The sequence below is a fragment of the Erpetoichthys calabaricus genome, chromosome 6, assembly GCF_900747795.2.
Source record: "Erpetoichthys calabaricus chromosome 6, fErpCal1.3, whole genome shotgun sequence".
In the NCBI taxonomy this organism is placed as follows: Eukaryota; Metazoa; Chordata; class Cladistia; order Polypteriformes; family Polypteridae; genus Erpetoichthys; species Erpetoichthys calabaricus.
This window is the reverse complement of record NC_041399.2, coordinates 44,987,333-45,010,704: the sequence shown is the minus strand read 5'-3', so window position 1 is coordinate 45,010,704 and position 23,372 is coordinate 44,987,333. Positions and strand designations below refer to the sequence as shown.

General features: G+C 36.8%; 1 protein-coding gene across 2 annotated transcripts; it reads left to right on the top strand.

Annotated features, from left to right (window-relative positions):
• Nucleotides 1–890: 890 nt before the first annotated feature.
• On the top strand, nucleotides 891–21,636 carry zgc:56231 (uncharacterized protein LOC406257 homolog). 2 transcript variants are annotated; one of them, XM_028803226.2, is made up of 17 exons: nucleotides 891–1,162; nucleotides 2,185–2,307; nucleotides 4,946–5,065; nucleotides 7,376–7,514; nucleotides 8,819–9,003; nucleotides 9,162–9,270; nucleotides 9,361–9,537; nucleotides 10,269–10,380; nucleotides 12,912–12,974; nucleotides 13,047–13,193; nucleotides 13,425–13,590; nucleotides 13,679–13,852; nucleotides 15,777–15,916; nucleotides 17,271–17,436; nucleotides 20,272–20,454; nucleotides 20,706–20,825; nucleotides 21,316–21,636. In XM_028803226.2, exons 1-17 carry the CDS (start codon nucleotides 992–994, stop codon nucleotides 21,556–21,558), a joined length of 2,538 nt encoding a protein of 845 aa, XP_028659059.2. In that variant the 5' UTR covers nucleotides 891–991; the 3' UTR covers nucleotides 21,559–21,636. The 2 variants fall into 2 exon arrangements, with proteins under 2 accessions (XP_028659059.2, XP_051785025.1); XM_051929065.1 differs by having other exon boundaries at nucleotides 894–1,138; nucleotides 21,316–21,632.
• Nucleotides 21,637–23,372: the final 1,736 nt, after the last annotated feature.

Genomic DNA, 23,372 nt, shown 5'->3' with positions numbered 1-23,372 from the left:
TGTAACTATGTAATAAGTCACTTCATATTACTTACAAAATACTTTATCCACAAAATGAGTTAGTAAGAGAGTTCCAACCTATAATTAATGACCTTAATTCTTTTATATACTTAATCAAAAATATTAAAAATAATAAGTAAATTAAAGCATTTAAATTGTTATCCAAATATAAATGTATTTAATAAATATACAGTACTGTATGTACGGTTTATTTATGTATGTCATTCTCCTGGCATTGTTATTCTCTGTATAATTTGTATTGTGTGTATTTTATTATATGTATTGTAGAGATACAATGTGTAAATGAAAAAAAAATCTTGCACTCTTAGTACAGTCACTCATTGAGCATGCTACAGCCCGACTCCTGACGAGCGCAAGTGGCAGTTTTCATTTCAGGGCTTGTATCATGTTGCGTGTGGGATTCACAGAAATAAAAGAAGAATCAGTTGATTGAATAAATAAAGACTTAAGCAGCAAACGTATATTTTGTGACTCATTTAATTATGTACTCTCACATTCTGTGTTATTATTTATTTATTGACACATTTTACAGTACTTTTGCTTTTTTGGATATTTATTTAATTTGGTCCGAGATAGTCCTTCATAATACAGTTGTGACTCTAAACAATTGCAATTGTTTTTTGGGTTCGTATGCGCCCCAGCCTAGCGACAACGAACTCAAACCCAGGATGCTAGCAAGCAAGTAGACCAACCGTAATCCTAGATGGCTCTGAGATAAATCAGCCTCGAATATGTTAAAGCGTTAATTCTGCGAGACTTTCGAAACTGAACACAGAACGCTGCAGATGATGCCTACCGCATTAATTAGCCATTCCCAGGTAATCCCCGTCAGTAATCCCCACATTATTTACGTCTTCCCGCAAGGCGGCGCGCCAACTGTAGGGCGCGCGCAGTTACCGCACGTGCAGGTGATGCGCTCATTAGGCGGAGGGTGTTACTTGTAAACCCCAGTAGGCGGGCGGCCGCAAAGATGGACTTCAGTAACGAGAGTTCGGTCCTCGCACACCCGGACACTGACGCAATGGAGTCAACGCCGCACGAACTGCACGTGGGAGAGCTGCACAAGCCAGGGGGGCTCGCCGAACTGTCCACCATCTCCTCCAACGTGGTCGCCGAGGTAACGAGTCTCGGTGCTGTGGTGGTGAGTGGGTGACGTAATACATAAGCCGGGGCAATGACGGCGTCCTTCTTTATTTGTTCTTCGACGCGACGAGTGTCGGACTTGAGAAGCATTACTGCTCGCTGTTTGACCGGACCCATGTTGATGTCCTGAATTTAAGCACAAGAGTTTGAACTTGTACTCCAAAATATAGGAAGATTTAGATTATATATCATTAGTAATAGTCCATCCTAAAGGAAATGGGTAATCAGTGTAACATTTGCTAAAACTGTTTGAATTGTGCTTAAATTTCCTTTGTCTGGTTAAGATTCTTGTTGCTGCATTCTGATCTAACCGCAATGGATTGTCTCTCTTAGGTAGTCCTGTTAGGAGTGCATTACAGTAATCTGGGGACTTAGACACAAGCATGAATAATTTTTTAGCATTATGCAGTATTGTAAGAGGTCAAACGTTTACAGTGTTCCGGGGGGTCGGGCGGGGGGTTTGGATTTTTTTTCTCCCTAAATAATAAACACCATCATTTACAAACTGCATTTTGTGTTTACTTGTGTTATATTTGACTAATGGTTAAATGTGTTTGATGATCAGAAACATTTTGTGTGACAAACATGCAAAAGAATAAGAAATCAGGAAGGGGGCAAATAGTTTTTCACACCACTGTATTGGTGGCTTGGAACTGTTTTGTCATTGGTTGGCATTTTTAGAGCTGGTAGGATTGATGCTTGGGCCTTGGTTTAATTTCACACTGGGGAGTTTAAGTGGAATTTCCTCTGTGTAAAGTTGCTTGCCAACTGGCTGAGCAATGCTTTTTATTTTATAGTTTGGATGTCTAAATTTTGGGTTAATTCTCACCCAACTGCAAATATAGGCTCTTGTGCTCGTAAATTAAGTGGAAAATGTTCTATATCAAATTATTGTAGGAGTAGCAATCCGTTTGGGGCTGGTTCATTCTTGTCTGATACTGCTAAGATCCAAAATACTTTGCTTATCTAAAACTCTATGCCGTTTTCTTTCTTTTTAAAAACCTTTTGGGTACTAACAAGCTTGATCCTGTTACCACTAGTGATGCCCAGCACCAGCACCAGCAACAGCAACAGCAACAATTAAAGGTTTATCTGAGAGTGAGGCCCTTTTCCAAGGAGGAGCTTGCTAACAATGAAGACCAGGTAACATTTATGCTCATTGAAGAGAATAGGATGATGGTTTTAAACTTTATTTTTCAGCCCTTTTTGTAAATCTGCATCCAGCTCTGCAAGAAGGTCCTAAAACTTGCAGGGAAAACCTGGGGGATGGTGGCAGGATTGGCACTCTAGCCACCATTTTTATAAATAAAAAAAAAACAAAAAACCTTCCACTGTCCCAGTGTGGTGCTGAGGTGTCACACGCTGCACTCTGGTCCCAATCCAGGTGGATTATTGGGTGGTGAGTGCGGCAACATGCGATCAGTACGTGCTCCCAACTTTTGTAAAATATTCTTCACTCTTGTATGATTGGCACGTTGCTTTCATTTTGGGTAAATTTTAGGTGATCCCAAACAAAATACTTGAACATCAACGATGCTCAACCAGTATTCATTTTAGTTAAAGTTCCCAACTCTGAAATCTCTAAAATCCAGAACCTTCAGTGTCAACTTGATGCCACAAGTGGAAAGTTCTACACCTGACCTGGTTTGCTGAACCTGACATGTACTATATATTTCTGGAGCCAACCATTAGTTTTGCTAATAACTGTGTGGGGACAAATGGTGTGCAGAGTGTCACATTTGTAAACCAATCCCACACCTCATGAAGGCAGAGATCAAAGTAGATGCATTGATTTTGAACTGCAAAGAGTAATGGTGATCTTGTTAACTTCATCATAATCATGAACTTGCTCTCTGAAAGATCAACTGTCTATAGTCAATATGTCCTAAAGACCCCGGAGAGGCACATTGCACATGTTAAAAGTAAACCTCTCCTGTTGCAAGACAAAAACCTTTCTGTAACATCAGGTTACATTACATTGGCATTTGAAGACAACAGTGGACTAGTTGTAAAAGTGATTAGATGTGGTCACAGGTATTGGACATGATCAGTTATGATAATAGTGTAGTTGTCGATTGTAAGTTTAAAAAAAAAAAAAAATAGGCAGGAATGTTTGTGAAAATATGAATTGTAAGATGTGCATTCAAAGTAAAATACATGTCACACCCAGTCAAAAGGAGGTGAAAAGAACTGCTTTTAAGAGAAATGATAATGAAGAGTCAAAGGAGATTGATTTCAGAACTCCAAACGCCTACCTACTGTATATTGGTGCAAGGCTGAAAAACATAACATCCACCTTCTGACTGCACATCTAAATGAATAATTAAAGTGAACATAACTGTCTAATTGGGAATGCAGACATGCCATGCCAGAATATAGCTACACTGCTTTAACATGCAGTATATACTTGTACCACAATGCTTATATAAACTGTGTTTGCTCCTTTTCTGCCGTGTGGTGATGCAATGGTCAAAATTACAAAGATATATTGCAGCATACAGAAGCACTTCTCAAACATGTGAAGCCAAATAGCTGCAGTGGCCTACATGTGTGTCTGTCTGTTCTATTGCTGCACTGAATACAATGTACAAGTTAATCTTTTGCCTTCAGTTATGTTATGCTATTGAGGCCCTGAATAGATAACCGCTATTTCAGCTTTTTTATTTCCTCACAGCATCAAGTCTTTTGCTGTCTTCCCTGAAACCCCAGCAGTCTAAAGTGCACTCACTGCAGCAACTGAGGATGGGTGTTTCAGGAAGATGCAAGTATGCAGATATTACAAAATCTGAAATACTTCTCATCCCAGGCATTTCAGATTAGGGATTCTCAGCTTGTACAAGCAAATGTTTATGATAAGTGTTTTAACTTATGTCAAACTTCCTTCAGTCTAGGCTTGTATTGCAATACCAGGCGTTTTTAACCAAGATCCTAAAGTATTCCTCAACTAATGTTTTTTGCTTCATCAAATTAATGTGTGAATGGTTCCTACTGTTAAGCAGTTTGTGCAATTTAGTTTTACTCTTAGGCTGTGAAGTCTGCACTACCCAATAGACTGATTATCTAAGGATTTGTTTTGTTTGTCATGTCATTGTCATAATAGCATTTTTATTTCTGCTTGTGTGTGTATATATGTGTATGTAGTATAGTGTTTGACCTATGCATATACAGTACAAACGTAATAAATCTGTGTATAATTAAATGGGCACAGAGATGAACCATGGTGCACATCTAAGGCTTGTCATTTTTGCAAAGGCTGTTAAAAGGTCTTCCATATTCTCATTTTTAAAACATTTTAGGTGTGTTATCATAATTCAGGGGGTAAACTGGCAAATCTACTACAAATTCTGAAGGAAACTATATAGAACTCAAAAGTAATAGTAAATTAACAGTAATGGAGTCTCTGACACACTTGCTTAAGATTTGTTATGAATTTTGTACTTGCTGTGTACAACTCCTGTTAAAGTAAATAAGAATTTTTGAACATGGTAGCAATATTTAACATCTAGCATGCATGGGTAAAACCTACCCATTTGAATGGGAGGTTATTTAAAGGCAGTGACCTTCTCCTGCAATGCATAATGTGTCTTGCTTAATCTTTTGTGTAGTGTTAGTTTCTGCAGAATAATGTTTTAAAGGTGGTATGATAGTTCATCTTAAACTGCATGTAGGTGCACACTTTGTAAGGTTTAATCTTAGTTTGACTTTAACACTTTTTCAGGCTAACTTCTTTTTTTGCCCCCCCACCCCCCCCCACCCCCATTTCCTCCCCACATATTTTTAGGGATGTGTCACATTTGAAAATGGTGAGGTAGCTATTTTGATAGCACCGAAAGAATCTGCCACAATGAAAAACAGTGAAAGAGGAATTGGACAGTCTGTTCACAAATTTTCATTTTCAAAGGTATTGGAAAAGGTTTTCTTTTATAGTAGACTTGGCTTGTAGCAGAATCTATTGTGATAATTCAGCTTACAAAAATTGAAACGGTTCATTATTAGCATTAATATCCTATAGAGGATTTATCTACAGTATTTGCTTGCTATCTAAAGTATCTTTGATATATCTTTACACAATGTTTTTTGGCTGTAGTGTTTACATGTTTAACATTATCACAGCTAGTGGTGTTTAATTTTTTTTTTTTTTTTTTTTTTTTAACCCAAACAAAAAAAAAAAACAAAACTAATACCAGTCTTAAATTTAATTCAGTCACATTTTAAAAATACTTTATACTTGTTTATACTTTTAATGTTTTAACAAAATAAGTTTGTTGCTTTCTCCTCCTTGTTTCTAGCTACTCACTGAAAATAGCAGTAACTTGTCATGGGTATGCCATGCCATGTGCAAGGATAGACTTCTTATACCAAATATATAACACTGTCAAAATGGTTTTGGGGGGGGGGGGGGGGCGGGATGTTTAGACAGAGCAAGCTGTGTATATCCAAATGCTGTATTTGTTCCAGGGATTGTCTACAAGGTGCACAGAATTTTGTGCAATGTAAGAAATTAAGATCTCAAAAGATGGCAGGAGACAATCTTATTTCAAACCCAGCTTATAGATGGGTCATTAACCAGTGCAATGGCCTATGTAAAACTACCACAGTTCGCATTTTTATTAAGGATCAAAACCTCTTGGATCCATGAAGAGGTGTTGTGTGTTGTGGTGTTTTTTGTTTTTTTTAAATTGCTTTTTTTCTTTTAAATCAGATGTTTGGATCCTAATCATCAAAGGTGAATAAAACTGACTAAACTGGAAGAACAAAAAGATATGCCCATTAATGCTAAAACACTTCTAGTATATCTGAGGGGGTCAAATGATTTTGTGCTTTGCATAAAAATTTCACAGTTAAAGGGAAATGAATTGCTGAGATTTTTGCACCATGACTGTGTAAATTAAGCTAACGCAACTTAAAACTGAAATACTGTTTCACTTGTAGTGGACAGATGAAGTTCCGTCCTTGTGAGAATATTGAGCTAAAATTTGTATTTCCTTCTTATCCAAATATATAAAAAGGAAGTTTGGAATAAATTTCTAGAGATTAATAGTGTAGCTTGGGCCAGAGGTTAGTAAACACAAATAACATGTTTAGGAATAGTAGGGACTTTCATCTCAAGTACAAAAAAAATGTGTACCAATTAAATTAAGATCTAAAGCAGAAGGTGAAATATTCCCTTTATGTGACCATACATCAACTTCTTATGTAGGATTACTACTCCACTTCCCTTGGCCTCTGTAAAGTATAAATCTTGACACTGTTGCAGCAAAGCTTTGCAGGGAAAAGGGTGGTTGAGGGGGTGTGTGAGTCAGGTTCTTTTTTTTTTTTTTTTTTTTTTTGGTCATGACTAGAACATGTTCGAGGATATGGCACCGTGGAGAGGGGTGCCAAACTCATTTTAACATTGAACACTGTTTAAGTGCTTTTGTGTTCTTTTATCCAGTTGAACGGGTAGATGTGGCCAGATTTACAAGTTTTTCAGTTTCCACCAATATAGATGTGGTAGTGGTTTCCCTCTAGCAGCATGTATGCGTGTGTTTACAGATTTTGAACCTTCTGATTGATACTATCGGCTGCAGTTGTGACAGTTTCCTTTGCTCCTTAATGAATTAAGTTCAAATCTACTTTTTTTTTTGGTATCCATTTCCAGCATTGTTTTTATGACAACTGCCATTTGTAATATTGGGCATGGGAAAGGTGCTATAAAAATGTTGTAGTAATAATAATAATAAATAAAAAATATTGGTTTTTATGAAGAATGGAGATACTAAAATTCCTGATATGGTCGACTTGAATGGGGGACACTACGTGAACACCAGAAAACCATATCAAAATGTCCATGAGAAACTCCAATTACATGTGCCACTTATTTCAGATATCAGGTGATCAGTCTGCAATTCAAACGGTTTACTCCCAACATCCCACCTTAAGGTGTTGATCTTTGGATTGAAATGGATGAATGGGTAGGAGTAGCAGGATTGAAAGATTTGGCAAAGTTGGGGTCAAAAGGGGAAGGGAGGAGTTTTGGGAGAATAAAATGTGAATTTGTTGACTATATTTACAATATCTGGCCCCTTAATAGAAGGTATGAGTTAACCAAAATCTTCACTGGTTAATATGACTTACTTGAAAAGCCTACTTTTATTTGAAGAAATACTGTAGAGGTCAGATTTAAATTGATATTATTGTGTGAAGGTAATAGATTTATATAATTTTCCAGATCTTTGGACCAGAAACAAGTCAGATTCAGTTTTTTGAAGGCACAGTGCAAGACCTTGTAAACAGTTTCTTAGAAGGACAGAATGCACTGGTATTTACATACGGAGTTACGAATGCTGGAAAGACTCACACAATTCAAGGTACAGTACAAACTTGGCAGACTTAACATTTAACTTAAAAGCACTTGGAAAGCAGCTTTTTCATATGTACAGTTGCACTTTTGTGTGATTCTGCAGTGGAATGTATCATGTTCTACTTTGTAGTTGAAACTTACACCTTCTAAAATAGTTAAATCTATGCTTAAATTACAGGCATAGAACAAAGATTACATGACCTAGTGTAACAAAATATAAGCCTTTGTTCTATGACAGAAATAATCTTCATCAGTTATAGTACTATGTTTGGAGTAAAGTTTCCTTCCTTTTTGGTGATGAGGGCCATGACTGTTAAGGTTAAGGAAAGTCCCGTTCTGTATGTACATGTTAAAATTACTACTTTTTTAAAAAAATATTGAGCACTTTAACAAGGTGTCTTGTTGCAGTATTAGTTTTTTTTATGGTTTTAATGTGTGATGTGGTGGTTTTTACTCCCCCTCTTCCCTTACCACCTCTGGATAGTAAGAATATTAATAATAATAAATTTTATTTATATAGCGCCTTTCCCATGCTCAAGGCACTTCAGAGTTTAAGAAAGAACAGCAGGGTATATAGTATTGTACTAAACCAGATAAATAAAGAAGAGTAAGTTAGTAAATTCAGAGAAACAAAGCCCAACAGACGACATAATTGAGGGTCTAGCACATACACACAGGTTACATGAGCAACTTGACATTGAGGTAAACTGAGAGAGGGGTAATAAAGTCAGGTAGAGTTAAAAGCCTTCCTGAACAGATGAGTTTTGAGTTGTTGAAGAATTCATGGAGTCAGCTGATCTAATTTTGGTAGGTCATTCCAGAGTCTGGGCACTATACAGTTGAAGGCCCTGTCACCCATGGAGTGTAGATTAGTTTGGGGTACGAAAAGATTACCAGAATCGGAGGACCTTAGTGGGCGGACAGGCACCTAGTGATGGAGAAGGTCACTGATGTAGTTTGGCGCAAGGTCGTTTAAGGCTTTGTAGGTTATTAGTAGAATTTTATATTCAATTCTGTAAGACACAGGGAGCCAGTGAAGGCAAAGCAGGATGGGTGTTATGTACTCGCTGCTGCCAGTCCGTGTAAGAACTCTTGCAGCCGAGTTTTGAATAAGCTGAAGCTGTGATTATAATATTGAAAGGCTGAGTGACTTGCTCAATGACCTAAACTAAGACATTAGTGTAGATTGAACTGGCAACTCCTAATTGATATGTCTGACATCTTGACAAGTTCTCTGATCTATAGATTAATAGTGACTTTGTCTCTAAGCTTTGTTTTAGTTATGTGAAACATTTTCTTCCACCCCTCCAGGTTCTGTGAAAGATGCTGGCATTCTGCCTCGATCTATTGATTTAATCTTTAATTACATTAAAGGAAGACAATACACACAAATGGATTTGAAGCCTTATCTAAGCACTGATGTACAATACTTGGATGGTGATCAAATAAACAAGGAGAAGTCTCTAAAGAGTTTTGTTTTTTCACTATTGAAAGAGGTATGCTTTTTGCAGAAGTCTGGTCAATTTGCATAACAATAATCAAAATCTAAACTGACGTGGTTTTGTTCTACTTGCTTTTCAAAGTCTTGTTCCTTCAGTGTTCTTTTTGGCACAATTCTTACTGAAATGTTCTTAAACGTTTTTAAAATTGATAGGACGGTGACCGTATAGTGACGCGTAGCACCAGTGCTGCAAATTGCAAGAATATGATTAAATCGGCCCATGCTAGTTTGTCTTTTTCATCTGTGTCATATGATCAGACAGGTAATGACCTTTCTTTTAGTTTTGTTGTTTTAAGTTGAAGGTTCAGAGGATGTAATTTTTTTTTTTTTTTTCCCCTCCTCAACTATGCAGAATCTACTGTATCAAACTCTGATATTGAAACATTACACTTTTCTGTGTGGATTAGCTTCTATGAGATCTATAATGAATGTGTTTTTGACTTGTTGGAGCCATTGCCAACCTCTAAAAATCAAAAACGAGCTAATTTAAGGGTGTGTGAAGACCATTCTGGCAATTCATATATTAAAGGTAAAACCACTTATTGAAGACTTTGCATTTTTTACAACTGTTCATGCTTGGAATTGTGATGGGCTCGTGCCCAAGATGTGTCTCTATTCTCGTTCTTTGTTCATCATTTTTTTAAGTAGACCAAAGTACGAAAACCTCTGAAGACAATGATCACCTTGGGAATATTTTTAGTTAATACTCGATTAGTAGGACAAGGGTCATCTTTAAAATTTATATCTAGATCTTTTTGCATTGTTCTCAATATACTGTGCTAATCATTTATAGTAATTTGGTAATTAGAAGGTCAGGGATGTTGGTTATATCCTAGAACATTTGTAGCCATAGTATATACTGTATTAGACATGTAGATTGATGACAGGAGTTTGATTGTGCTGGTACTTTATTCAGCAGCTACAGAAAACTGTATAAAGGTGCATTACAATTCAAAATGCCAATCCTTCCTTCCAACCATTTGAGAGTAAACCACACAATTTGTACTATAAATTAATGAACCATTTGAACTTATCCTGAATCATTTCATAATGTTTTATTTACTAAAGTGCACTTTTTTTGCACTTTTCCTACTCCATACTTATTACAAGGCCAAAATAAGTCCTTTTTATTTGGGCAAGGAGCCATACTAGTCCATTTGACTTGCTGACGCCAGGAAAAATTGTGCATTGCTATTCAAATAAATTGTATTTGGACCATTGGGTGAAGATTCCAAACTATTTATGTATTTATTTTGTAAGATTTAAAGTGGATCAATGTTCATTCTTCAGAGGAGGCTTGTAAAATTTTGAAAATTGGCAACAAGCACCGAAGTGCGGCAACCACAAAGATGAATCAAGCATCAAGTAGAAGGTACCTCCCTTTTTTTTTTTTTTTTTTTTTTTTTTTTTTTTTTTCTTCCCTCTTTTTGGAGCTTGGGGGTAGATGGACTATTTAAGGCTGTGTGAGTGTGCCCCTCACCTTCACCTTAATTTTGTTTTGTTTCCTTCCCCTTCATAATAGCTTATTGCACAGATTAGGTCATTCAAACTTGGAGTATTTTGACTGTATCATGGTTTAATATTTACTGATCATAAAGTGCAATACAATACTTGCAAGTCTTATTGACCAGTATCTATAGTGCAGCTCAAAAAGACCTAGCAAACCAAGTAAGTACCATACAGGCATGCCAGTTAAGCCATTGCATAGTGAAGAGTATAATCCATAGCTATCTTTGTTGGTGTTTGCCCCAAGTATAAGGAAAAGCAAAACATAGCTGATAAAGGATTGCTTATTTCCTCCTAATAAGGTGGTCTAGTTGCTTGCCCTTTTAGTCTTGGTGGGTGAAAGTGGCTATAGTGGTGTGTGTGTGCGCGTGTGTGGTTGTTTTTTGTTTGACAAAGCCACTCTTATCAGCTGTATAGATGTTTAGCTATTTGTGCTTAAATTTAAGACACACATTCTCCAAGCCAGGCTGAAACCTTCAGAAACTAACAATTTTGTTGTAGACTATTGATACTAAGGACTTGTTGATCTTTCTCTAGCTTATAAATGCTGATATCAAACAATGATGTCTTGCTAGCAACTTTCAGACTTCAGAGAGGAATCAAGGTGGCTGAAAACTTAAATTCACAAGACTTGCTGGACAAACTTGTATGCCATTTATTATTGAAATCTGTTCTTTTCTATTGTAATAAACTTCCTTGGACTACAAAAGGTCAACACATTCAATATAATTAACAACCTTTTAATATTTGCTAACATGTCTTACTGCCTGCTTATCTGAAAGCTCACATTCATGTTTTCCTCCAGCCAAAGGTGCAACTTTGAACAAAATGGTTTAGTATCTTTACTCCATGGTATTTTTGTTTTTAGACTTGAACAGTAGACTGCGTGTGAGGTTTACCTTGCGTAACACGTATCCATTTTTCACTTCTTCTATACCTTCTTCAGTGAGGCTAGGTTAGGTAACAGATTTATCTATTTCAAACAATGGTTAACTGGTCACCAACCTTTCACAGATTGTTCTGTGCTAGCCAGTCAGGGTTCCAATGAGAGACAATTTTTAAATGTAGCTGAATCTGGATAAAGGATTATGAATGGGTCGTAGTCTTACTGTATTCAGTTCCTATTATCTTAAGGACCAAAGTAGAAGTCCCATGGTTGTAATAGCATAAGATTTTTTTTTTTGGTTTTATTCTGCATCTCCATAATAGCGTGCATGTCTTACAGTTCACCTCATCTTGATGTCTAACAAACCACTTAGTAAATATTATATAAATATACTGGCTGCTAATTCTGTTACAAGACTTCTAGTCTAATTCCACAACTGTTAAGTGGAGAAGAACTTTTTGCCCTTTTTTGTAGCCATTTGCTACATCTTCTCTTTGTTCAGGGAATGCAATACAAGTCTCCAATCTGTCACTAAATTCATTTATTAAATGCTTTTCCACTCATGAGACCAGTATGCTATGATTTCCAAAATAGTATGGGGGAAAAAAATGCAACAAAAGCAAAAACAATGCTGAAACTCGCAATGAAGAAAAATCTTTAGGGGTGTGGGTTGAAGGGGTTCAGAATGTGCTAGTGTATATATAAATTGTGTGTTTTTAATTCCGAAAAGAATTCATATGTACAATGACAATTTCATTTGGGTAGATGTTGTTTTTAAAAGGGTTTTACCAAGAAGAAAAAAATCTAACTGAAGAGCAATATGAAACATTTGCAAAACCATTGCTGTATTGAAGTCTTGGGTATTGATTTTAAATGCTGAAACTGATGTGGTTTCTCCAATTTGATTGGGAAATTTTCGTTTTTGGTGCACTGTGCCTCCTACAGTAGTTTTTATTTATCCTTGGTTTTAAGGTAGTCTATACTTTTGGTCCTGATTTACACAGTGGACCACAATCAAAACTGGTAAAGCTGGTTATATATGGACCTCTCTCAAACATTCAATTAAATTTTATATTACTCTTCTCTAGATGCAGGTGTTTTAAACCAGAAATCTGAGCTTTATGAAAAATCTATCTCCGCCTTAATGTTGTATTTATTTTCAGGTTAGGGGTAGGGTTGCATTTACAAAAGTATAGGTTGAATAGCTGGGGTTTCTGAACCCATTTTTTGTTCATCACACTGATTGGATGCCCTACAAGGTAAAGAAAATGTAATGATCTATTTAAAAACAATTCGGTGTTATGTGGTGCCATGCATTCTTCATGGTTGAATATTCAATTTTTGTTTCAACTTTAAATGCTCATATGAAGATAGTTTGTGTGTGTGTGTGTGTGTGTGTGTGTGTGTGTAGGTATATAAAAAGAAACACACTAATGTGCTGGTGTTTGGCAGTTGCCTTAAGGATGTTTGAGCAAACCCTTCACCACTTTTAATTCTTTTTCCTCCCTTAGTCACAGCATATTTTCAATCAAGTTGCTTCAGATTAATGGAACGGACGTTCAGAAAATGTCAGAGTAAGTGGCTCTAAAAGTGTATTGTTTTGATTTTCGGTCTAGCAGTTTGTGAGGGTTTTTTTTTTTTAATAGATTATCATTGTGTGATTTGGCGGGGTCGGAGAGGTGCAACAAAACCAAAACTTTTGGGGAAAGACTGAAGGAGGCTGGAAACATAAATAATTCTCTGTTAATTTTGGGAAAATGCATATCTGTTTTGCGACAGAATCAGAATTCCAAGTGAGTGGTGTGTGTTTTCTTCAATATTACATTTTCTATGCTTTTGTTAAGCAGACACTTTCTATCTTTATGTAAGCAATATGTACCTTTTTTTTTTTTTTTTTTCCCTCTCTGCATTTTCAATTTTAAGAGTAGTTTAATTTTTCATTTTGTTGTGGACATTTGCCCCAATCCCCCACCTTCCCCTTAACCTCCCCCTTGCTTCCCTGCTTTTACCTCCCTATCATAAAGGATGAAGAATAACTATGTCCCGTTTCGCGAGAGCAAGCTGACACGTCTTTTTCAGGGCATCTTCTGTGGCAAAGGTCGTGCCTGTATGATTGTCAATATAAATCAATGTGCCTCTACCTATGACGAAACCCTACATGTGATGAAGTTTTCGGCTGTAGCAAAGCAGGTATGCAAGAATTACAACCGTTTTTAAAAACACAAGATAGAAAAGTATATCCTCAATCAATGAAGAACGTCCTCAATCTGTTTGGTAGGTTGTGCAGATAATGCCACCAAAATCGTTGGAGAGTTTAGCTCCAAGATTGGTTGGCAAAGATGGTAAAATGTTGCTTAAAACGGCTCCATCAAAAGAAGAGGATATTGATCTATCAGAAGAAGAACTTCTTGATGAATCGGATGATGAAGAAATGTCTCTCCTTCCCCAAGAGGTAGTACTATTACGCCACCTCCATACCTTTTTATCCTCTGAACTATTGCCTGATTTTGAGCATTTTGGAAATGGGTACAGGTATAAAAAGCCACTGTAGTGCTTAAATATGAAGGTAACCATTACCAAAAGGCACTCGAGCATTAACAATTGCTTTTAGATTCTATGCTAAAGTATCATGCAAATCTTTAGCTCTTTGGTCTGTGTGCTTAATGACCCTGCATTAATGAGCTCAAATGGCTATCATTGGCTCAACCTAAGCATATTTTTGTTGCTACATTGTATAAACAAAACCATCTGAGTCTCAAATAGCCAAAGCCTTGTCCACCAGCATCAGACACACAGGCAGGAACCAAGTCATGCTTGTTTATTCCAGGCCAATTCGTATTGCCAGCTTAACCTGTGTGGTTTGGAACGTGTAGGAAAAACTGTATTCACATGATATCATTTAAACGGTATAGGAAGGTGATGGGAGTGTTCACATGTCTCTGTCAAACTTGTTGTATATCCTAGCTGGTATTCAGATTGCCAGTTGCCTTAAAACTGAAGAAAGCTGTAACTTCAGTTGTGCACATTTTTGATTGCAGTTAATTCTGTTGTCTTTTTGGTAAGTATGGTAGTTGCATACTTGGATACCCTCCCCTTTTTTTTTTTTTTTTTTTCTTTTTTTTCCCTTTACTTTCCCAAGCCAGCTATTTATATTAGTTATGGTTAAGGGCACATATGAGAGAGTACAGGGTATATCTCTGCAATTATGAGTCCTCAATTAACCTAGATATATTTGAGTTTTTCACCTTTCACCCAAATCCCAGTCACTGACTGACCAGATTTGTTTATAAAGGGGTTTTTGTTTTTTTTTTAAAAACTATCCAGTTTAAAATTTATATTTTGGAATTAGTGAAGAACCTTTTATATATAATGTTGAAATCCATGTTTGATTTCATAGAACACAATTAATGGTGTGGATTATGATGGTAACAATATAATGTAAAGTACCAAATCAGTTGAAAAATCAAAGCTTTGCAAATATATAAAAGCTATGATGACACACTTAAAGGCTTGGAAATGCAACTGACAGCGCCATACTGTAAATATCAATAGAAGAAATAGTATATAACTTGAACATAGCATGCATGGTCATTCGAGAGGCTTTTTTGCAAGTACATGTCGTAAAAGCAATTGCATATCACAATTCTTTGAGCACCTTGTGCCATAGGTGTATAGTATATGTGATGGAATAAATATTCATCTAACTGGAGGTTACTGTGATATTATAGATTGCCATCCTTTACAATTAAAATATTCCAGTTCTTGACAGTGTTTACCAGGTATGGCAATACAAATGTCTTCAATTAGTGTGTAATATATTCCCTGCATCAGTCATGAATGCATAAGTTTGTCAATTTCAAAACCAATAAAGCATGAAGTTCTGGATAGTCTAGACGTAAGCGTACTTGTAAATAAAATAACTAACTGCTGTTTCTTTCCCCACCTCCAAAAAAACCCCAAAAGTTTAGCAATCTGTAAAATTATTACTGGCAATTAGTTTACATCACCTGCATCAATCATTTCGAAGCATTACAATTTTTTGCATAAAATCCTTTGGATGGAAACCGTGTGATTTGCTCAGAAATGTGAATAAAGGGATAAAGAGGATCTTCCATCTGCATTTGAAAGTCTGACTTGTATTACCTTAACCTATTATTTATTATTATTAACCATTAATTTCAGAATAAAAACATATTTTAAAGAAAGTTTTATGTTGCATACAACAAGTTTGAACTTGGCAGATTTTAAATTTCTTATACTTTCCACATCTACCAACAGTTTTTCATACATTTAATATGTAAAATGACAGGTTTGATAAGCCTATTTGGAATGGAGAAGTAGAGCATTGTTTGATTAGTTATTTGTATCTTACTTAGGAGTTGGTAAGTATTATCGAGAGCCTTAAAGAGAAGCTTCTTGCTGAAAGACGTCGGAATCTGGTACAGGAAATTGAAGTTCGCAAGGAAATGGGTGAAGCAATGCTACAGCAGTTAATGGAAACTGAAGAGACCTGGAGGTGAGTGTAGTGATCTAGTCTTTGACATAATTTTAAAATGGTTTGTCTGTTGTCCAGGTTTGTAGTTCCGTAGAATCTTGTAGAATCTTGTGTGTGCATTGTAGGTTTTGTTTTTCAGGAAAATAAGTGGCAAGATTTACATTTTTTTTAAAAAATTTTTTATCTTAAAGATTTTATGTTTAGGACTGACTGACAAGCTGACTTAATCTATTGCACAATAAAAGTGTTTTTTTTTTTTTTTTATTTAAGTGGTGCAAATTCTACATTTTATTACTCTTAGTTATTGAAGATTTATTGAATTAAGTACAACTCATTATGATCTTGACAGTGTCTTTTGTAGAACATGCTCATTAGTGGATTGCTTGTAAAATTGATTCATAGACTTCTAGTCTTTAAACCAACATACTCTTGTCCCAATCTAATAATCCACTTCATGGAGCACCATTTCTTACATTGTTGATGCTTAAGGAATAGTTCAGCATTGCAGAACAGATGTTTGCTTTCTTATATCCCACAAAAATTAACACTTTAGAATAAGCAAGTTCTGCTGAGAGATGTTTACATTGTGACTACATGAACTGGGGAACAATGGCAGAAGGTTTTTGATCCAGACTGAATCTTCCTGTTGCACATGGTACACCTAACTTTTGGAGTCATCTAAAGATGTACTTTTGAGTTTATTTTTTATCATATCATAGATTATTCCACTCTGTTCTTGCAACTCTGCTTTGCCTGACTGAAAAATATTGAGGGTTAATGGTATTTACATTTGTCATAAATTGGTAAGGTTAATTTTTTTAGGAATTTGGACATAGTGCCCTCAAACTGAATAACTTGGGGCAAGAACTGTCTCACTATAGACACCTTTTTCTTTTCTTGAAAATGGGATTTCATTTGATCATTTCGATACATACTTGGTTGTACACTTGCAGCACAATGTTGATCTAGGTATGCACATTACTCTCTGAAATAGAAAACCTTGAGCCAGAAACTGTGCAGACCTTAGCCATTCATGGCGAAAGTAAAATTTTGCTGACCTGTTGAATAGAGTGGATATACTGTACAGTATAACCGCCAGGAAGTTTTCCTTCAACATTCTTTTGAGTATTAACTCTGTTACTGTTGCATCCTAATACATTTCAGATTCCTACTATGGACCAAGCATTCACGTTTCAATAGTTGACTTGATTGTCTTTAAAAGACCTGTAATTGTTTGTGAAAGATGCATCTGTTTTAAGGTGTTTTTTTTTTAATCCTTGTGTACTGTAACTTTTATAATATGCTTTTAGTAATGTGCTGAGCATTCCAATATAACCCTGTCCATGCCTTCATTTTACATATTTCTCTCCTGTAGCAATCGTCTTGAAGAGTTAAAGGAAAGCTATGAGGAAAAGTTGGAAAGTACCTTTGATATGTATAAAGACGCAATTAAGCAGCATGCTTACCAGCGTGCCCTGGAACAAATAGAGGATGAATATGTTCCTGTGGATGAGTTCTTAGCAGAACAAGAGAAAGTTGAGGTTAGCACATTCTTGGCAGAAGAGAACTTTTATCCTGTGTACTGTAAAACTAATGGCATGCGTGAAGTGTGTGTGTATATGTATATACGCAAACAGTGCATCCGGAAAGTATTCACTGCGCATCACTTTTTTCACATTTTATGTTACAGCCTTATTCCAAAATGGATTAAATTCATTTTTTCCCTCAGACTTCTACACACAACACCCCATAATGACAACGTGAAAAAAGTTTACTTGAGATTTTTGCAAATTTATTAAAAATTTGAGGAAGCACATGTACAGAAGTATTCACAGCCTTTGCCATGAAGCTCAAAATTGAGCTCCGGTGCATCCTGTTTCCCTTGATCATCCTTGATGTTTCTGCTGCTTAATTGGAGTCCACCTGTGGTAAGTTCAGGTGATTGGACATGATTTGGAAAGGCACACACCTGTCTATATAAGGTCCCACAGTTGACAGTTCATGTCCAAGCACAAACCAAGCATGAAGTCAAAGGAATTATCTGTAGACCTCCGAGACAGGACTGTCTCGAGGCACAAATCTGGGGAAGGTTACAGAAAAATTTCTGCTGCTTTGAAGGTCCCAATGAGCACGGTGGCCTCCATCATCCATAAGTGGAAGAAGTTCAAAACCACCAGGACTCTTCCTAGAGCTGGCCGGCCATCTGAACTGAGCGATCGGGGGGGAAAAGGGCCTTAGTCAGGTAGGTGACCAAGAACCCGATGGTCACTCTGTCAGAGGTCCTCTTTGGAGATGGAATCTTCCAGAAGGACAACCATCTCTGCAGTAAATCCACCAATCAGGCCTGTATGGTAGAGTGGCCAGACGGAAGCCACTCCTTAGTAAAAGGCACGTGGCAGCCCGCCTGGAGTTTGCCAAAAGGCACCTGAAGGACTCTCAGACCATGAGAGAGAAAATTCTCTGGTCTGATGAGACAAAGATTGAACTCTTTGGTGTGAATGCCAGGTGTCACATTTGGAGGAAACCAGGCACTGCTCATCACCAGGCCAATACCATCCCTACAGTGAAGCATGGTGGTGGCAGCATCATGCTGTGGGGATGTTTTACAGCGGCAGGATTTGGGAGACTAATCAGGATAAAGGGAAAGATGACTGCAGCAATGTACAGAGACATGAAAACCTGCTCCAGAGCGCTCTTGGCCTCAGACTGGGGTGACGGTTCATCTTTCAGCAGTACAACGACCCTAAGCACACAGCCAAGATATCAAAGAAGTGGCTTCAGGACAACTCTGAATGTCCTTGAGTGGCCCAGCCAGAGCCCAGACTTGAATCTGATTGAAGATCTCTGATGGAGCTTGTGAGGTGCTGCAAAGAGGAATGGGCGAAACTGGCCAAGGATAGGTGTGCCAAGCTTGTGGCATCATATTCAAAAAGACTTGAGGCTGTAATTGCTGCCAAAGGTGCATCGACAAAGTATTGAGCAAAGGCTGTGAATACTTATGTACATGGGATTTCTCAGTGTGTTTTTTTATTTTTTTTATTTTTAATTTGCAAAAACCTCAAGTAAACTTTTCACATTGTCATTATGGGGTGTTGTGTGTAGAATTCTGAGGAAAAAATGAATTTAATCCATTTTGGAATAAGGCTGTAACATAAAATGTGGAAAAAGTGATGTGCTGTGAATACTTTCAGGATGCACTGTGTACACACATGTATGTATGTATGTATGTATGCATGTATTCATTCATTCATTCCTTCCATTTTCCAACCCGCTGAATCCGAACACAGGGTCAAGGTGGGGGTCTGCTGGAGCCTGTCCTAGCCAACACAGGGCACAAGGCAGGGTGCCAACCCACCACATATAATTGTTATAATTTTCTTTGTAGGGGAAATTCCTCAGGAGAATATTACACCCGTGTTTATGGTGTGTGTGTGTGTATATAATATTAGAAACTGAGATTAAATATATATTGTAAGCCATGTAGGTCAATGGCCTTTTTTCTGAAAGATATTTTTTAGTTGAATGTAGTTAGCTAGATGTATATTAGAATTTTGGATGCTGTGTACTTTATCCAGACTGACATTTCAAGCAGAGTAAAGCAATGTCATATTGCTATAATTGTGAGATTACAATAAAAATTAAAAACAAATCTTCACGTAGACTGGAGTACTGTATGCCTGTCAGGTCTTTAAACCACATACAGCTCACATATACTGGCTACTCCAGATGTGTTTAAGAAATGAATATCATTGGGGTTCCAAATGATCCCAATTTGGAGAAGAGGTGGCAAGTATTCAAAGATCCATAGCCAGCACCAATTTAGATTACAAGTGTTGATAATGGAGTAGTTCAGACAAGTAGACTACTAAGCATTCTAACCTTTATAAAGGCTGCCCCATGGACATGGTTGGTTGGGGTTTAAATGCCTATGGAGTTAAATGGGCAGGTTGTTTTAGCCACAACTCCTTGGTGTACCTTGATACTGGGTTTATTGGGATAAATTTAATAATCTCATTCTTCATCTTGTGCAGAAGCCATTCTTTTTGAATCCATGCAGTCAGGGATAAAGGCACACTTTATAAAGTATTTTGCTGTGGGTATGAAGGGTTAGTTATGTGGCAATGTGCGACTTTTGGGTATTTTTTTTAGTGGGGCAGAGGAATGCTAAAGATGCTAAAGCCTCTGCTGCTTGACCATGGTTGCTGATGGCAACACTATAGTGACTGAGTACAATACAAAACTTGTCTAAAATTAACCAGACTATACAAATAAAGGTGATTTTATATATTTTTAATATATTGGCAATGGCTCATGTATCTGTGTGGTTTAAACTGTTAACCTTCTCCAACGAAGTCTTAATGTACTATCTTGTGTAGGAGCTAAGGAAGAAAATTTCTGAAATGGAGCATAAGTTAAGTGTGAATCAGATTCCATTGAATGAGAAAAATCTGAACCCTACGGAAGCAAGCTCTAATGAGATGAACCTGCAGTCCCAGAGATACAGAGAGATGTTGGAAGAAAATATCCAGTACAAAAGACTCAATGAAGAGAACTCGCAGGTAGAAATTTGTGCACCTACCTTTCATGCTCATGAACCAGTTATCAAAGCAGTAAATATTAATACTTTTTAATGTGCCATATAAACATTTAGAGAGCATCTTCAAAATGTAAAGAAAAATCTATCAAAACATACTAGTCTGCTATTAATTACAAACTGTTCAGACAGCTGTGGTGGGTTTTTTTTTTTTTTTCTCTCCACTTTGTAATGTTTAAAAAATTACATATTAGATGAATTTTTATGTTAATTTAGTTACTTCAGTCTATGATGGGAAAGACAGAAGACCTAAGCAAAGCACTGAAGGAGGCAGAGGAGAGCATATTGGAAAAGCTATACGAGATAGAGATGCTTAAAAGAAAAGTTGCAGACCAGGTAATGTACTTTTAATTTTGGTGGTATTCATAACTTTATTGTAGGTTCCCAAATGTTTGTTCTATATTAAAGATATTAGAATAGCCTAATGTATTTGTAGAAAAAAACTACAACAATTGCCTCTGTGCACCCCTGAATTTGGGTATGATGAAAGTCTAGTTTTCTATAATGTTGAGTTGACGTTAGGCAGGCAGTAATTCTTCCTATTGAATCAGTCCTAATTAAGTAACTTAATCCGCAGAAACATGAGGAAATGTAAGTGATGATGTAATAGTCACATCATCATTCCAATGTTGTAAATCTACTGTATGAGGCCTTTAAAATGTATTAAATATTCTGGTTAGGCCCACATCTTCAGATTTATTGTCCTTCTGGTACTGGCACTTAGAGTATAGTTGTCATTTAACCTACTGTAATGAAGATTTGGAAAAAACGTTTTGGTAAAAGTGCCCCCTTTGATTTATTTGCTCCTGGTGGGTGTGTCTTGCAGGAGGAGGAAATCGAGAGCTTGCAAAATTCCACCTCCGTACTACAGACTCTGGTGTCGCAGCTTCAGGAGGAACTTGAATCTAAAAAACTTTGCCCTGATGTTTCTGCCCGACCTAAAATCAAGAAAGGACTCCTTGCCAATTTAAAAGCCTCTGTTAAGTCACCAGTTAAACCTTTAAGCAGAGCCCTAAAGAAATCTGTGAATGGGACACCGATGTCTTCACTAAAGAAAAATGTTGAATGAAAGTGTGTTGTTTTAATTTAAGACAATTATGACCAAAATACTATTTTTTTAAATGCATTTGAATATTTATTTTCTAAAAATTGTTAAATTATTGACTACTTGGAATTTTTAATAAATAAAATTTGCTTTATGTACAAATTGGCATATTTTACAATGAATTTAACCCATTTTAATGATTCCCATGCTTGTTGCCTTTAGATAAAGAACTTTATGACTTTAAAGGCCATGCACTGAATATTCCCTGTGCACAAAATACCAGCACAACATTAAAGATCATTCAAGAAACTCCATGGGCCAGAATATCAGGTTATTTTATTAATATACCCGCAGGAGTGCTCAAGTAAAGCTGTTGACCATAGCACCATTAAGATGGTTAAATGAGTCATTAACTATTTATTTACTGAAGAATCTATGCTCCCCAGATAGTTTTGTTTCAACTACCATATATAATTTTTCTTTTGCTGCAATGGCGTTTTCATATCTGTCATCTGTTTATGCATGTTTCTGGTGGCAAATTTGTTTAATTTTACAAAGTATAAACAAATTAGCTGCTGCTACCCCAAGTCCTACAGATAGAAGTTGCTCCGGACTTCTGTCTTCAGCCAGCTTCTTAAGACATATTGTTGATGAAGACCAAATTTTTCTAGCTTTTTTTTTTTTGTCGTTGTTGGCAGCCCAATAGTGTGGCTTTTCTTCCAGCCATGCTGTTTCTCATATTTTGTGAATGGCTAACTTCCTGCAAACTCTGAGAAAATCTGCAGCCACGTGATGCATAAATATCTTCTAACACTGTACCATTTACATATGTGTGCATCATTAAAGAGCTCCTCCCCGTGTCTGCGTGGATTTCCTCCGGGTGCTCCGGTTTCCTCCCACAGTCCAAAGACATGCAGGTTAGGTGGATTGGCGATTCTAAATTGGCCCTAGTGTGTGCTTGGTGTGTTTGTGTGTGTGTGTCCTGTGGTGGGTTGGCACCCTGCCCGGGATTGGTTCCTGCCTTGTGCCCTGTGTTGGCTGGGATTGGCTCCAACAGACCCCCGTGGCCCTGTGTTCGGATTCAGCGGGTTGGATAATGGATGGATGGATTAAAGAGCTCTTAAATAAAACTTAAGGAGAAAAGACTGAATTAGGTCTCCAATTCAGAAATTCATTTTCGTGAGTATAGTCTAACTCTGTTTACGGCAGGGTGTGGGATAAGTCTCCTCCTTAAATATTCATAGTACTCTAAAGAGTAGACTAAATTTCTTTCTAGCATATCCACAATGCAACAAATTGTCACTCTGGTACAGCTGTAAGTTTAAATTGAAAAATCTTTACCCTATCAGTTAATCAGGGTATTTTTGTAAATGGTACTCTATTTTGCTTTTCTTGCTTATAATACTTGCTTTTGTTACTTATTTGCCTAATATTTAGCCTACAGTGTTCATTTTCTGTTTGCCCTTCATTGACAAGTTTTCCCCATTCCAGTGTTTGGTTTTTGTGAACAGATATTCAATTTTTCTCTGTATCTGAATAAAAGATTTGTTAATTTGAAGCGCAAGGGGGAGTGCGTAACCTTGGTAAAGTTTCTTTTTCCATGTAAAATCCTACACCTTCATGCTTGCCCAACTTCTAGGCTTTTACAGCCAGTACAGTGGAACCTCGGTTCATGACCATAATTCGTTCCAAACCTCTGGTCGTAAACCGATTTGGTCGTGAACCGAAGCAATTTCCCCCATAGGATTGTATGTAAATACAATTAATCCATTCCAGACCGTACGAACTGTATGTGTGTATTAATTTTTAAGCACAAATATAGTTAAATAAACCATAGA

Coding starts and splice junctions, on each gene's coding strand:
- zgc:56231 (XM_028803226.2), top strand. CDS start 992: ATGGACTTCAGTAACGAGAGTTCGGTCCTCGCACACCCGGACACTGAC. Junction 20,455..20,705: donor TCAATGAAGAGAACTCGCAG/GTAGAAATTTGT, acceptor ATGTTAATTTAG/TTACTTCAGTCTATGATGGG. Junction 20,826..21,315: donor AAAGAAAAGTTGCAGACCAG/GTAATGTACTTT, acceptor TGTGTCTTGCAG/GAGGAGGAAATCGAGAGCTT.